The 17,301-nt window shown below is 44.7% G+C and overlaps 1 protein-coding gene across 3 annotated transcripts in view; it reads left to right on the top strand.

The window, feature by feature from the left end:
* The window catches only part of LOC141917799 (amyloid-beta A4 precursor protein-binding family A member 1-like), a 135,478-nt gene that overhangs the window by 52,237 nt on the left and 65,940 nt on the right, over window positions 1-17,301 (top strand). For all 3 annotated transcript variants that reach the window (XM_074811330.1, XM_074811329.1, XM_074811328.1), the window contains exon 2: window positions 5,431-6,635. In XM_074811330.1, the coding sequence (XP_074667431.1) occupies window positions 5,484-6,635 (1,152 nt within the window). In that variant the 5' untranslated portion in view covers window positions 5,431-5,483. The remainder of the gene's footprint in view (window positions 1-5,430; window positions 6,636-17,301) is intronic.

Here is a 17,301-nt window from a genome sequence, read left to right as displayed (position 1 = left end):
CCTGCCTGGTGGCCAGAGCCCAGCCTGGTGTGCCTGGGGACCCGGGGTCTCTGCCCCAGCTGAGGGACGCATCTGCTGCTTTTCTGTTTGCAGGTTCAACCCATAGGAAAGCTGAACACATATCCCAGAAACACAGATACACACAGACACAGGACACATGCAGGACACTGACATGGTCAGTTATATAGACTCCCATAGGCAAGGTGCTGCCTTCAAGAGCACCTACATATAGGACTTGCATAAAATGTAAGCACAGGCAGCCAAGTCCCTTTCCTCCTCTTTGGCTGTCAGCAATAGAAGTTCACTAGTGAAGGCACACACAACACTCTAGATTCACAAGCACATGCATGCTTGCAGATCCCCCAAGTACCGGCACAGCCCCTCTGTCTGTCTGGTACCCCTGCCCGGATACCAGGCCCTCTTACCTGCTTCATGACTCCCCTACTCACCAGCTAGTCCAGCTTGATGCTTGCTAGCAAAAATGCATGAACTCCCACACACTCATTCCACATGCGCTCCACATTCACAAGTTCCCCTGGGCATACCAGCATGGACCCTTGCCTACCTGATACCCTGCCCAGACCCAGGGCTTCCTACTAGCCATCTAGTCCAGCTTGAAGTTTGCTAGCAAATACGCATGCACACCCCACACACATCAGGTTTGGGGAAGATAGACACTGCCTGCACCAGCAGCCAGTGGGCTGTGCCTGGCATTCAATCCAACTGCCAGTGCTGAGCCCCTCGCTCACCTCACTCTGGTAGCTGGTTTTCAGGACACCAAAAGGGGAAATTCTAATTGTAACTGCTCAGCAGTGGTAATTTGTGACTGAGGAATGATCTCAGTCCTCTTCTGTCCTTTATGTGAAAGCCTGGAAAGAATAATCAGAAAGACCTTGTATCAGCTTGATGGCAATGTTACTGAGAGAAGAAAATTTAATTTTTCACTTAACTTCCAGCTATAAAGGCAGTGGTCTTATTAAAGACCAAATGTTTGTTAAGTAGTTAAATGAATATATGTGATTTAAAAGCTTATTTTCCACTGAAGGTCACTTAAATCCCAGTAACATAAGTGTTACTCAGTTCCACAGTTTCATAAGTAAACCTCCATATACCCTTATGAATGAATATTTTAAATAAATTTAAATTTTAAATAAATGGGAAACATTTTTTCTTTGTAAAATTAAAAAGTGAAATTAAATTGGAATGATTAGAATGATTAGATGACCAGAAACGGACATTTTTTTTAAAAATGTAACTTTTCTAAGTGTAGGATGTGTGAGGTTTTTGGGTTTGTTTTGGTTTGGTTTTGTGTGGGGTTTTTTTTAACATGTTTAGGATTTAACAACTGAAACTGTTTTACTTCGGAAACTTCCATTTTGGAAAAGGAAAATGTTGAGGTCTTCAAATGGTCTATAACAATATTTTAAATAATTTGTATCTTTTTAATTTTTCAGAGCCATACTGGTCAGTAATGGTGTCTGTCTCTTATCTGCTAGTATTTTAAAACTGATCTTGCATTATATGACTTCAAAATTTGGTCATGTGTTTTTTGGATGTTGTTTTGCTTTGACTGTAATAAATATTGTGGCATTTGATACTTTATTTGAGTTGAGGTATAGTTTCATGCAGTTGAATTTTTACTTCTTCCCTGTATTGGGTTTATGTGGCAAGATTGGGGGGGAGGGTTGAAGGGGAAATTCAAAATGTAACTGCTCAGCAGTGGTAATTTGTGACTGAGGAATGATCTGGCATGGAGGGCAAGAAGGCCCAACTGCAGAAGGGGTTAAACGGGCTGGAAGCAGGAATGTCAGAGACAGAAGGATTCCCTGCAAGGGAGTGAAGTCTCCCTTGCTGATAAGAAATAGCTGCAGCACTGTCTCCTAGCCATCCTGGAATGCAGGGCTTACTCAGGGGTCACCTTTGGGCAGCAGAGCTGGTGCTGAGGGACAGACCCAAGGCTGGGCTGAGGTGCCCCATGCAACTGCTCACAGGATTGATGCTGGTGCAAGAGAATACAAGGAATCGGCTCATGACGCATCTTTGCAGACTCCTTGTAGAACTGCTTAGGGTGGTAGGACTCTGTCCAGTGCATTGTTCATTTTTTTTTTTTTTTTATATTTAAGCACAAACGTGTGTTTAATTTGCCTTAAGGGGTACAATAAAAATCCCCTAACACCTTTCTAAGAGGCTAGAGGCTGCCCCATGAAGGTCACATCCAGTTTCAACTAGCTTGGAAACAGATCTGCTGTAGGCCAAAGCTGAGCCAATCAATGAGGCTGATGGTGCCTTTGTGAAAACATATTTAAGAAAGGACAAAATGTTGCACAGTGAGAAACACCAAGGTCAGAGAAGGGGGATGGTGGAGTGTGTGTGTGTGTGTGCGCGCGCAGGCATGTGCTCCAGGCATTGATTCCCCTGAATCCTGTGGAAGTTTTAGAAGAGATCATGGTGAAGCAGATATTTCCCTGCAGCCTGTAAAGGAGACCACTCCAGATCAGATAGCCACACTGCAGCCCATGGAAGACCCCATGCTGGGGTAGGTGGATATTTCCTGAAGGAATTGCAGCCCATGGAGAGCCCGTGCTAGTGCAGGGGAAAAGTGTGAGGAGGAAGGAGAGGTGGAGAGGAACTGTTATGGACTGACCTAAATCCCCTGTTCTCCATCTCCCCTGTGTTGCTCGAGGTGTGGAGAAATAGAGGAGTCAGGAATGAAGGAGTGAAGTTGAGCCTTGGAAAAAGAGGTGGGGAGAAGGTGTTGTTTTAAGTTGCCTTTGTTTCTCACCATCCAAATCTATTTTAATTGACAATAAATTAATTTTCCTCAAGTCTGTTTTGCCCATGACAGTAATTGGTAAGTGATCTTCCCGTCTTTATCTCGACCCATGAGCTTTTCCATCTTATTTTCTCCCCCTGTCCTGTTGAGGAAGGGGAGTGAGAGAATGGCTGGATGGGGGACTGGCACAGTCCATAATTTGATGTTGTTCAGTTAAAGATATGTGGCAGGATATAAATGATAAAGATTTCAGAAAATTTGTCATTCTGTGTGGCTGCGTGTAATTGCATCTCTCTCTACTACTACCCTTTCTGAGTGAACCACTCGCTCTTACCTAGATATCATGGGTACTTTGAGTGCAACTGATTGAAGGCAGGATTTTAAATAACATTCTGTTTGGGCCTAATTCTTTGTCTCTGTAATTTTACCACAAACTTCAATGCAAACTATGAATTCTTCTTGGAATGGATTTTTCTAAACCCTAATATGCATCATCATCCTCACTTTTCTTTTTGTTTAATCCCTGCTTAAGATTTAAAATTCTTCAATGCTGTTGTTCTTTATAGTGTTTTCTTAAATAATATGGCTCTAAGTCATCTGTTTTGTGGGGGCTTCTCATTATTTATAATGCACTTTGTAAGAAATCTTCAACTTCTCCTCAGTTCTTAGAAATCTTGGATGAAAAAGACGGTACCCTGTCACTGGAGGGTTCTTACTTATTCACATACTTTCACTTTTTCAGTTAAAAGAAACTCCCCTCCCCAATTTTCTAATACTTCTTTTGATGCAAGTCTAAATCCATGGGCTACTTCTGTTTGTTTTTTGTTTATATGAAGTCCTAGAAAGCTCAGTCAGTTTTGTGTATGGTATCTTTACCTGCTCAAGAATGCTTTTATGTAATTTCTTAATTAGTATTTTGTGTCTATGTATTATGACTTAAGTCCTAAGTTTGTTTTGGTTTTGTTTGTTTTTGAGGATGGTGGGAAAGGCATGTATTGGAGGCTAAGCATAGCATGTTAGATTTGTGCAAGTTATGTATGTGTTGTTTCTGAAAGTGAAAGAAGTCTGTCTGGAGCCTGGGCCAAGATTTCCTTTTCCTCTCTTTTAAGGGCTTAGTTTTAAAGACTAAAACAATGGGTATGGCACAGACAAGGTGAAACACTTGCTGAAATGGAAGCTACACCCACTGGGGGTTCCTACAGAGCTGTAGCACAAATAACTCCTAGCTGTCCTCCTCTGCCTGTCAGGATCTCTGATGGACAGCAGCTGAAATCACTATTGCTTTTTTCTGCAGGAGAAAAAAACAAAAAAAAACAAAAAAACCACAAAACCAAAACAAACAAATTAAAAACCCAACAACTGTTTCTGTGGTTTTGCACAGAGCTTGTTTAGTGTAGCAGTGTAATTTAAGACTCTCTGCCTGAGTTCTCTAAATTTGGTTCAAGTTCTGGTTTTATGTGTTGAATTATTTTTTAATTATTATTGGTATCTGACATATTTTATAGTATCATTTTATATATCAAAAAATAAGTCTTCTGACAGGCATTTCCGCCCCTTACATTTGGTAGTAAACCACAGGCTAAAATTATATTTTTCTCATGGGTACATGATTAGACTTGAAATACATGAGATGGTCTTATGACACTACATTTTAAAACATTGGACAAGGTTCAGAATAGCTGCAATTGGCAGGTAAAAGCTATACCCTCTGAGATAGGTAAACTTGGTTGCTCTGAGAAACATCTATAAGATAAGCTGTATTCTTATAGGTTTTTCTTATTTCCATGCTGTATGTAATTATCATTGTTGACAGACCTCTGTTGTAATTATGTCATCATTTGAGATTTTTTTACTCTGAGCAAAATGCATTTAGTAAAACTAAAATGTCTCACTAGTCTCAATGTGGCAAGTGTCACAGTAATGAATATTTGTAATGTCTATTCCCTCTTTTAGGGAAGACATTTAGGGTAGAAGTAATTTTGCATAATTTTAGATGTATGTCATGAAGATGTCTATACTGGAGCTAGCTATCTTATGCTTCTCTAGAGAAGAGAAACGGGCACTTTGCATTGCACCCTAAAAGTGTCTTTTTCTCTCCATTGACTAAAAGGTGCCCTAGGATGAGGATCTCAGTTGAAGATATCATGTTGGAAATGTCTAGTCTGCAAAGGTATCATATATCTGACCAATTGCAGACTACTGAAAAGGGATAAAATCTCTGTCATTTTACACTGCCACATCCTACCACAATTAAGCCCCTAGTGAAAGTTAGTAGTTTGATGTGCATCTTGTCTGCATTGTCTAGATGTCTGACCAGTCCATAGAAGCACCTCTTGGTCTGAGATAGTGGATTCTTTCCCAGATAATTTGTCCATAAAACTGTAAACGGCAATTCTCAAAGGAACTGTGGTCCCATCTCTGAATGAATGGTGCTGATAGAAATCAATTTGCATTGGAAGGTCATGCTGTTGTGCTGGTTGTCCTCTGACTTCAGAGCTGATGAAGCCAAAACTTTGTTGGAGAAGCAAGGGTGCCTTTTGCTACTCCAGGGTTGTTTGTTGACTCCACATTGTGGGGCTTTTTTGTTTGACTGTTTTGTTTGTGGCTGTGTTTGTGGGGTTTTTTTTAATAACATCACTCTCTTAATTTCTTTCCAGTCCTGGTAGACAAAATGTCTATAGAATAAGTGGTCTACACACCAGAACTTTCCATGAACCATTTGGTCATACCATCTGAGGTGGAGGTGAATGAAGAGTCATCAAATGAAGATATGAATGAATCAGTGAAAGCTGACTTGGAGCACTCACAGATAGAAGAGGAACGACAGTCTGTGATCTGCTATTCAAGTTACAGAAACAGCAACCAAGGGGTACCGTCTGGGCAGGAAGAGGAAGGGATGCTAGCTCGATCAGCCAGCACTGAGAGTGATTTCCACAATCACATGGACATGGTGGAAGGGGATGTTATAGCCACAGCAGAGGATGGCTATGATGTAGATATAGTACAGGAAAATGAAGATGAGAGTACATATGCAATGCAGTACAGGCCTCAGTCTGAGGAGTACACAGAAAATGCTGAAGCAGAGCACACTGAGGCTGTTCATAATCGAACACTGCCTGATCATGTACGTTTCCACTCCATTGAACGAGAGGAAGCCATGAATGCAGCATACTCAGGTTATGTCTACGCTCACCAGCCCCTCCACCAAAGAGAGGATGAGTGGTATGCTGAGCCCTATGCTGACTACAGGCAGCAGGAGCATGTGTATGAGGAGATAGGGGATGTGCTGGACTTTGATGTTAGGGAGGGACTTCAGCTCTATGAGTGGGAAAGAGAGGAAGCTGACAACTATCGCAAGGAAGCTCTTGGTGCCCGCCTTCACCATTATGATGAACGATCTGATGGAGAGTCAGACAGCCCTGAGAAAGAGGCAGAGTATGCTCCATATCCAAGAATGGACAGCTATGAACAAGAGGAAGATATTGATCAGATTGTGGCAGAGGTGAAACAGAGTATGAGCTCTCAGAGCTTGGGCAAGGCTGATGAAGACATGGTAGAGGCAGAGCAGAGCTTGGAGCATGCTCATGCTCTCCCTGGCAGGGGGCACAAAAGCAATGGTCAACTGTCAGCTGGCTCTAGGGCCACAGCCAACTCAGGACAGTCAGTACAGAGGTGCAGAAAGGAAAAAAGGGATGCAATATCACTGGCCATCAAAGATATTAAAGAAGCTATTGAGGAAGTGAAGACAAGGACTGTTCGTTCTCCTTATACCCCTAATGAACCAAAAGAACCTATCTGGGTGATGAGGCAGGACATTAGCCCAACCAGGGACTGTGATGATCAGAGGCCACTAGATGGAGATGTAAGTATACAGAGCATTAGGCTCACATGTTACAATTAAAGGAACAGGGACAGTGTAATACACATTACAGTGAAACTGAGAGGGTTATACTCTTCTGTGACTCATTTTATTCCTCAGTAAAGTATGCAATGCTGTATCTATTTTAAAACTTTACTCAAAAGGATGCATAAGGAGTATACATATATGTTGTCAGTGCACCAATTTTTCCTTTATGAAACACTGCTGACTTCATTAGAGTTGTACTAGAGATGAATTTGACACAGAAAGCTCTATTGACTTTTTTCTGAAACAAGTGCTACTACTTTTTTTTCCTAACATCCACTGGATAATTAGAATAACTACCAAATATTTTACCTTACGGTATAGAACCTTGTGTGTTTCTGTTAATTCTGGACTTGTCAGTTTTGTTTTCTGTCAAATAATAATGTTAACAGTTTCTATGAAAAATTTGTTAATATTATTTACTATTTCTGTAAAGACAATATCACAGATGCAGATCTGAAGATTCAGGCTCCTTATCTGCTTGCAGTCTCTAGAGATTTTCTATGAATCCTCATATGTTATGTTATGTCATGTTATGTTATGTTTCCTTTCCAACTGAACTACAATGATCATCTAATCCAACTGCCTGACCACTTCAGAGCTGACCAAAAGTTACAGCATGTTAAGAGCAATGTCCAAATCCCTCTTAAACACTGACAGGCTTGGGGCATTGACCACCTTTCTAGGAGGCCTGTTCCAGTGTTTGACCATCCTCTTGGTAAAGAAATGCTTCCTAATGTCCAGTCTGAACTTCCCCTGACCTGTGTCCTGTCACTGGATCCCAGGGAGAAGAGCTCAGCACCTCCCTCTCCACTTCCCCTCCTCAGGAAGCTGTAGAGACCAATAAGGTTGCCCCTCAGCCTCCTTTTCTCCAAACTAGACAAACCCAGAGTCCCCAGCTGCTCCTCATAGGACATGTCTTCCAGCCCTTTCACCAGCTTTGTTGCCCTCCTCTGGACCCATTCAAGGACTTTAACATCCTTCTTAAATTGTGGGGCCCAGAAATGCACGCAGTACTCAAGGTGAGGCCACACTAACACTGAATACAGCAGGATAATCACCCCTTTTGACCGGCTGGTTATGCTGTGTTTGATGTACCCCAGGATGTGGTTTGCCCTCTTGGCTGCCAGGGCACACTGCTGACTCGTATTGAGCCTGCTGTCGACCAGCACCCCCAGATCCCTTCCTGCAGGGCTGCTCTCCAGCCACTCCTCTCCCAATTTATACTTGTGTCCCATGTTACTGCATCCCAGGTGCAGAATCCAGCATTTGGTCTTGTTATATTTCATGCCATTGATGATTGCCCAATGCTCCAGTCTATCCAGATCCCTCTGCAAGGCATTTTGTCCCTCAAGAAAGTCAACAGCACCTCCTAGTTTGGTATCATCAGCAAACTTGCTAATGGTGCGTTCAACTCCTGCATCCAGATTGTTGGTAAAAATATTGAAGAGAACTGTCCCTAGAATTGAGCCCTAAGGAACACCACTGGTGAGCAATCGCCAGCCAGATGTAGACCCATTCACTACAACCCTTTGAGCCCTGCCATTCAGCCAGTTCTTCACCCAGCGCACCATAAATCCCCTGATCCCACAGTTGGACAACTTGTCCAGGACGATGTTGAGGGACAGTATCAGAGGTTGGAAGGGACCACTGGAGGTTGTCTCATTCAACCCCCCTGCTCACAGCAGGGGCAGCTAGAGTAGGTTGCCCAGGATATTGTCCAGTCGAGTTTTGAATATCTTGAAGGATACACACTCCACCATCTGTTCCAGTGTTCAATGACCCTCATGGTCTATTAAAAAAAAAAAAAAAAGTGTGGAATATCCTGTGTTTCAGTTTGTGCCCATTGCATCTTGTCCTGTCACCGGGAACCACTGAGAAGAGTCTGTCGTCTTTACACCCTCTCATCAAATATTTATATAGATTGATAAGATCCCCCCCGATCCTTCTCTTCTGCAGGATGAGCAGGCCCAGCTCTCTCATCCCCTCCTTATATGAGAGATGCTCCAATCTCTTAATCGACTTCATGGCCCTTTGCTTGACTGGCTCTGTCACGTCCCGCTCAGACGAGGGGGACAAGTGACTCAGATTCGCAAATCCCCAATGGAGCGGACAACAAGTCTCCAAGTCTAAACATTTATTAACTACCCACAATGTGCTAATTGAACACACGATAATTGGCTAAGTATATAGCAAGTTGTGGCAAGCAATACAATATGCCTTGCACTGCTTAATGGGAAAGGGAAAAGAGGGAGATAGAGGGAATGGGGAAATACAGATCACTGGTCTGGGTTTCTGCGCTGATCCCGCCGGCGAGGGTTCCAGGAGGCACAGGAGGCAGCCGTCTTTTTTGCTTGCATCCGTCTCCTTCGCTCCACTGCACTCTCCAGGGCCCCCCCCTTTCTTCCCCCCCCTTGATTTATACCCACTTTCCTTGGGTCCGTCCCCTAGGTCAACCCACATACCTACGTATCCCATGTACGGGGAGGGGTAAGGTGTTTCATGGGATGATGTAATTAGCATGATCATGTTAGCCCTCGTTAGCATATTGAGGGGTGTTAACTTTAATATGCATTCCGTGGATAATGAAGCAAAGGTCATTCACCGGACAGATGGCCCTTGAAATTTGGCCAGGTGCCTCAGAGCAGAGCTGTCCTGTCTCCACAGGGCTCCCTCCTCCAGCCCCATCTTGTGTTATTCGGACAGCCTTATCAGCTTCGACCTCCACACCATCCACCCTGGGACTCATAGTTTTGTCTTGCGAGTGTTTGAGGCATTTCTTCGATCAGCCTCAACTTTTGCTTTCTCAGGCTGTTTTTCTTAGTTTCTCGCAGGCCTGGTTTCTCGTCTCTCACATCCCACCCCGTGACTCAAACACTCCAAGTTCTTCTTTGACCGTTGTGATCTCAAAAGGTACAGGGAAAAGGAAGACAGAAGGTGAGAGAGCATATAGCTAATTGCTGCAAGGCATACTATTAAAAGCAAAAAATTGCATAATATCACAATACTAATATTTACAAGCCATCTTCCCCGCCCCGTGAGTCCTGAGGATCCCAGTGATGTGACCCATGACCCAGGGTTCCATCCATCAAACCAGCCCATCAGTCAATAAAAAGGTTCTCTCTTCCCATTGGTGATCATCTTCATCATGGCACGGGTCTCTTCTATAGAGGTGGTGGCATCGTGGATGGTGATGCAGCATTCTCCCTCAGTTAGACTCGGCATAATGCACAGTCCATGTTCCTTCAGCAATGCTAGCCGGATTCTGCAACGCCATCTTAGATGCTTGTTGGGTCTGCACCTTTAATTCCTTAAAGGCATACCTTGTTAGTACATAGAATTGCTAAGTTAAATTTTCTAAAACTATTTGAGGTTACACAATCCCATTAGCAGGTCTATAAGGATTTAAATGGGAATACAATCTAATATTCAGGTACAATTCATTAATGCTTAATTTGTGGGATCAGACCCCTTCAACTAGTCTTTGATGACTGCATTTTGCTGTTGGTGGATGTGGTGTTGTAAGGACCACATCCAGTTATATGAGTGAGCACTGTAATCTGTTTGGTATTTGCAAGCACCAGTTTGCAGTCACAGGTGACTCACAGGCTTCCTTTATTTTGGAGGTGATTCCCAATAAGGTAACTTAAGGCACAACTCCAGGTTAGCCTTCCAATAAGTGAACTCATTAGATGTACCTGTAAAATTTCCTGGATTGTTGATTGTAATTGATTGGCAGTGATTTATTCCACACTCAGCAGGTATGATTCCACAAATTATATAATAATGTAAGCAGATTACAAATAATAACTAGCCGATAATGCCTACAACCATTGAAAGTGCTAAAAGTAACATAGGTCTCCTGTTGTCCAGGATCAATGCCCTGTAAAACACATATATACATAACAAAACAATGATGGTTAGAAAGAAGGGACAATCCCCCTGGTATTGATGCGGTATTCTTTCCCATGGGCATCAGTAGCTACCCATGAACAAATATTGATGGGAGTTTTTAGGGTTAGGGGTACTTGCCCCACGGTGGGCAAGTCTACTAGAACAGGTTGTCCAGGATAATGGAGCAGGTTTGCAGGGTCTTTAGTCTCTTTTTTCCTGGCGAGTATGGACGGAGGCTTAGGACAGAACGCGGTAAGTCGTGGGCACCCATTAATTCCCCACCGGCTGTTTATCTTCATTACTGCATCTGGCACCCGTTGTGGCCATCCTGGTTCGAGGGGTTTTAGGGCCTGCTTTAGAAGTCCATTGGTGCGTTCCACAATGCCATTTGCTTGGGGATAGTATGGAGTATGGAAAATCCACTGGATTCCTTCATCTTGAGCCCACTCCTGAACCACCCCGGCAGTAAAGTGACTACCGTTGTCTGATTGGATCGATTTGGGCTTAGGCAAGCAGCTAAACCAGCGTTTTAACCCCTTCACCGTATTTTCTGCAGTTGCTCGAGATACAGCTTCTGCTTGGGTTAGGCCCGACATTATTTCCACCCCCACCAATACAGAGCGTTTTCCCTTGGAGAGCCAGAAAGGGCCAATATAATCCACCTGGTTGTTTAGCAAGTGGACAGGGTGATTTCCTGACTGGATCTGTCCCACTGCAGCAGCATCAGAGCCACTGATCAGTACATCGTTGATATACTGATATACCCTGACCCCTTCCCTTGGAGGGATTTGAGCAAGCTCCTGCGCTAGTGCATAATGAGCGATGGTCGGCGAATGGCAGTATCCCTGGGGGAGACGTGTAAAAGTAAATTGCACGCCTTCCCATGTAAAGGCAAAGCCATCTCTGTCTGCCTCCTGTATGGGGACCATAAAGAACATATCTTTTACATCAATAGTTGCTAAGATCTGGTGGGCTTGTTCCTGTATGGTTGCAATCAGTTCAGCTATGTTAGGCACTGCAGCTGTTAGAGGACCTGTATTGGCATTTAATCGCCGATAGTCAATTGTCAGTCGCCACTTTCCGTTAGGTTTACGGACTGGCCACACTGGGGAATTATAGGGTGAGTGAGTTGGAACGATTATCCCTTGCTCCCACAGCTCTGCTATTACCGGAGTGATCCCCTCCCTGGCACCTAACGGTAAGGCGTAAGGTTTCACATTAACAGTTTTAGAAGGAGGAAGCACAGGCGCTTGCTGTAAAACTCTTATAGAGGCAGTTGGGGACCCAAATTTCCATTCCCTTCCTTTTGAATCCACCCAGGCTTGTCCCTTCAATAGGTCAAGTCCCAGGATATTTGTGGGGAAATTTCCCAGGATCATAATAGCCTCTGTTGCAGTTTCATTCCCAGGTAACCAGCATTTCACCCGAGCAGTCGGCTGTGGCTTAGAGTCCCCGAAAACATCTGTAACCCAGATCTGCTTTTTGTCAGCAATTATGCCATTGCGCTTGGCAACCTCCGCTTGGAGTGCTGAGATCTGAGCACCCGTATCTACTAGAAATGTAACTGGAGTTTTAAGGGGACCGAGCGGAAAGGTAATCAACAAGTCTCCTTTAGTATTCTCTGTGAGCCTCCTTAAGTGGACCCACCCACCATCCCCCGGCTCACTTACTGGGGATGGCGCATCCAGTTTCCTGACCCTAAATCAATCAAGTCCTCTTCAGGGGCAGTTGGTGTTTGAGAAGCAATTACCACCATCTCGTTAGTTTTCAGTTCTGTCCCTCCCTTTGCCCGAAAGGTCTGCTCAGTTGAGGGGGGGGCAGCTTCCTTTTGTCTTTGCAGGCTCGAATGAGCTTTTCTAAAACTGTAGCAGGCATACCATCCATTAACTCTCGGGGAATCCCCTGTCCAATTCCCTCAGTCCACAAGAGGTTTCTCTTTGCTCTTAAAACTTGCGGAGGGGAAGGAGGCGGATTTTCCTGCTGTTCCACTCTGCGTACCGAGGGCTTAGGTTTACCCGTTCCCCCGGTAAGGCCTATTCTCCGGACGTAATTTATTAAGTCCTGAGCTATCTCTCCCCAGGTCATGGCTTCTCCCCCTGCCTGTCTCCCCCCTCGTGGGGCTAATGCATTCCGCAAACGATCTTGTAATTGTACTGCATGTGATTTCAAAGAGTCCGGCAAGCCCCGGATCAGGGGAGTCATTTGATCGGGGTTAGCAATTAATAGCATTGGGGAAGGCTGCTGCGGAACCAAACGCCGGTCATGCATTAATTGGAGACAAGCAGCCTTCTGCAGACTTTCGGTCAAATGATTTACGGTTGGGGTCTCAATACATACTGGATCCCCCCTTTCCAAGGGGTCCAGACCCCCAGCCCAATAGGCAGCTCGTTGAGTTAACGACCACGGCTCTGTCTGGTCGTCAGTAACTAAGAAAACCCCTGGCCCCCAGTACCCCTGGGCCTCATCTTCTGATAACAAAATTCGGTCGCCACCAGTCAAAGATACCCTCCACACGTATTCAGTCTCAGTTTCCTGAGCTTGTCTGGTATATTTCTCCTGAATTTTCACAAGCTCAGTTGCTGGATATGGTGTAGTTCGAATGGTGACCTGCGGAGCTCTTCCACCCTGACCCTCGGTGGTCTCCGTTTTAATTAATGGTCTTAAATTTGCCCCCTCATTTTCGGGGTAAAAAATTTCTCGGCTTATCTCTAAATCCTTTGTTGGGTACAAGGGTCTGGCTGCTGCTTTTGCCAGACTCATAACTCCCTGTTCACTGTCCGGAACAGAGCCGAGATCTGTCCGGTTGCAGGTTCCTTGTTCATTCCCCTCTTTTTCGGACTGTGAGATTTTTTCTCGGTCCAAGGCATCTAACAGAGCCGTGTGAAGTCGCTGAGAGGTGTTACGCTCATCAGCTAATTGGCTTTTCAGAACTTCAGTTTGCTCTTGCCAGAGTTTAGCTTTTTGTTCAGTAACTTTACGTTCCTCAACCAATTGATCCTGGAGAGCTTTTACCAGATCTTGTAAGGATTTGATCATTTCCCCTTCTAGTTGTTTCTTAACATGTTTATCTTTTTGGGCTGCAGTCAGTGCTGCCCCCAATACAGCGCACACTACAGCTTTTCCTTTGCCTGGTCGCGACCCTTGCACCCCCGCAAGTGCACTAATATAGCTTGCCACTGCTTCTGGATTATGCCAATTATCGTGGGCCCAAACCTCTACTAAAGGAGGAGGACAAGCCTTATACTCCTTCAGTTTCTCAAAAATAGGGGAGCAGTCAAGCACCAACAATTCCTGGCCAGTCATGGCTTGCTACTGCTCGAACCTCTCCTGGCTTAGAGCTGAGAGGTCACTTCCCGATTCTCCCTGTCCTTATCGGATAGAGAATCGGTATCCCTCCGACCCTCTCCCAGCATAGAGCTGAGGGGCCAATTCCCAGTTCTCCCTGTCCGAGTTGGTCGGATAGAGAACCAGTATCTCATAAGACATTCCGAGACCGAAGGGGATCCTGCCGACTACGCCAATTTTAATGTCACGTCCCGCTCAGACGAGGGAGACAAGTGACTCAGATTCGCAAATCCCCAGTGGAGCGGACAACAAGTCTCCAAGTCTAAACATTTATTAACTACCCACAATGTACTAATTGAACACACGATAGTTGGCTAAGTATATAGCAAGTTGTGGCAAGCAATACAATATGCCTTGCACTGCTTAATGGGAAAGGGAAAAGAGGGAGATAGAGGGAATGGGGAAATACAGATCACCGGTCTGGGTTTCCACGCTGATCCCGCCGGCGAGGGTTCCAGGAGGCACAGGAGGCAGCCATCTTTTTTGCTTCACTGCCCTCTCTCGGGACCCCCTCCCCTTCTTGATTTATACCCACTTTCCTTGGGTCTGTCCCCTAGGTCGACCCACATACCTACGTATCCCATGTACGGGGAGGGGTGAGGTGTTTCATGGGATGATGTAATTAGCATGATCATGTTAGCCCTCGTTAGCATATTGAGGGGTGTTAACTTTAATATGCATTTCGTGGATAATGAAGCAAAGTTCATTCACCGGACAGATGGCCCTTGAAATTTGGCCAGGTGCCCCAGAGCAGAGCTGTCCTGTCTCCACAGGGCTCCCTCCTCCAGCCCCATCTTGTGTTATTCGGACAGCCTTATCAGCTTCGACCTCCACACCATCCACCCTGGGACTCATAGTTTTGTCTTGCGAGTGTTTGAGGCATTTCTTCGATCAGCCTCAACTTTTGCTTTCTCAGGCTGTTTTTCTTAGTTTCTCGCAGGCCTGGTTTCTCGTCTCTCACAGGCTCCAGTATGTCCATGTCTCTCTTGTACTGGGGAGCCCAGAACTGGACACAGGACTCCAGGTGTGGCCTCACCAGTGCTGAGTAGGGGGGATCACCTGCCCCAACTTGCTGGTGACACTCTTTCTAACGCATCCCAGAATGCTGTTGGCTACCTTTGCTGTGTGGGCACATTGTTGGCTCATGCTCAACTTGGTGTCCATCAGGACCCCCAGGTCCTTTTTCTGCCAAGCTGCTTTCCAGCTGGGTGGCCCCCAGCATGTACTGGTGTCTGGGGTTGTTCCTCCCCAGGTGCAGGACTTGGCATTTCCCTTTGCTGAATTTCATGAGGTTCCTGTTGGTCCATTTCTCAGTTTGTCAAGGTCCCTCTGTATTGTATGTTGTGAATGCTCTTAGCTGAGTACGGGGAGGAGGCATTTAAATGTACAAACAGAAGATGTACACAGTGCGCAAATCATAGGTCTTGAGATATACTGCTGCAAAAAATTGGTAAGCAGCATCACTCTTCTAAAACAAGCAGATTTTAGTATTAGAAGACATTCTAACCAACTGGGTTGAGCAGGGTAGGTCTGATGCAACACAGTGCTATTGTCTTTCCTTTTATGAGTTTCGTTATTAAATCCCATTGTAAAGGTCAGTGAAGGACTCTCAGGTGAAGTGGATCACATTGTTAGACTGAAGCAATGCAATTAAGGTGGAGAATTTTTGGATGTACTGGGCTAAAAGTAAAATGTAGGTAGGTCTTCAAGGAGGAGGAAAAAAAAGGGTTGCAGATGCTTATTATTATTAAGACTCCTGGAAAAAAGCACTTTACAAGTCAGTAGCAAAGTTTTCTATGGTAATAATAGAAAGACTGACATTCGTTTATTATTTATATCTTGACAAAGTTTTAGTTAGGATTCTAAAGCAGTTCTATTAACTCTTAAAGAAGCAGTATTGGACATTTGCTTTAGACATTAGTTTATAGTGTTTTCAAGTAGCTACATAAATTGTCTGTCCTCCATGATTTATCAAATATTTATTGCATTTGCTATAAAAGCTACTTGCAGGCTGTAGTGTATTTTGTATATTGTACCACTGTGCTTTCATTTTACTGAGGAAGACAAACAGGCAATTATTCTTCAAAGACAAAACTTGGACATACAAGCATTTTTGGGAATAACTAATTGCATGTCTTGTAGCACACTGTAGATTGTATGATGCTTGGATTGAGAGGGGAGATTGGTCAGGCTGTAATAGTTCTTTCAGAAACTTTTGTACCAAACAAGGAAGTACAGTTCCTAGAAGGCAGCTGTATGATCTTTCTGATAGGTCAATAAGAATAATATTCTGTAGACAAGACTAGCTTAGGATTTTTGTGATGCTACTAACCATTAACACATTTTAAGCAGTGCTGAATTTCTATATGTCAGCAATTAGATTAGTTTATGTAAAAGCTTTTTTAATTATTATTTTGGCATATGAATATGAGAGCTTTCAGGCTTTTCAGAGAATTCTTTGTGGATACATTTGATGTTGAAGGAGTGTATGCTTTATTTTTTTTTTTTGTCTTTGCTTACTGCTTATAGCTCAGTCTTTCAATATCTATATATGATGTCATTGTTAGGTTGACATTATTTCAAATCTTTCATGTTTAACTGTAATATAAACATGTATCTAATGGGAATAGGAATGAGATGGGAATGCTTTCCCAAGGGAATAGGTGTATTGGGTTTGCCTGGTAAGGTTTTGGTAGCAGGGGGGCTACAGGGATGGCTTCTGTGAGAAGATGCCAGAAGCTTCCCCTATGTCCAATAGAGCCAATGCCAGCCAGCTCCAAGACAGACCCGCTGCTGGCCAAGGCGGAGCCAATCAGCGACGGTGATAGCACCTCTGTGATAACATATTTAAGAAGGTGGAAAAAAATCCCTGCACAACAGAAACTGCAGCCGGAGAGAGGAGTGAGAATATGTGAGAGAAACAACTCTGCAGACACCAAGGTCAGTGAAGAAGGAAGGGAAGGAGATTCTCCAGGCACCAGAGCAGAGATTCCCCTGCAGCCCCTGGTGCAGCCCATGGTGAGGCAGCTGTGCCCCTGCAGCCCATGGAGATCCATGGTGGAGCAGATCTCCACCCGCAGCCCATGGAGGACCCCACACCAGAGCAGGTGGATGCGCCCAAAGGAGGCTGTGACCCCGTGGGAAGCCTGCGCTGGAGCAGGCTCCTGGCAGGACCTATGAACCCGTGGAGAGAGGAGCCCACGCTGGAGCAGGTTTTCTGGCAGAACTTGTGACCCCATGGAGGACCCACACTGGAGCAGTCTGTTCCTGAAGGACTGCACCCCATGGAAGGGACCCATGCTGGAGCAGTTTGTGAAGAACTGCAGCCTGTGGGAAGTTTGTGGAGGACTGTCTCCCATGGGAGGGACCCCACACTGGAGCAGGG

This window comes from Strix aluco, chromosome W, assembly GCF_031877795.1.
Source record: "Strix aluco isolate bStrAlu1 chromosome W, bStrAlu1.hap1, whole genome shotgun sequence".
Taxonomy (NCBI): domain Eukaryota; kingdom Metazoa; phylum Chordata; class Aves; order Strigiformes; family Strigidae; genus Strix; species Strix aluco.
This window is presented reverse-complemented; position numbering and strand designations above follow the sequence as displayed.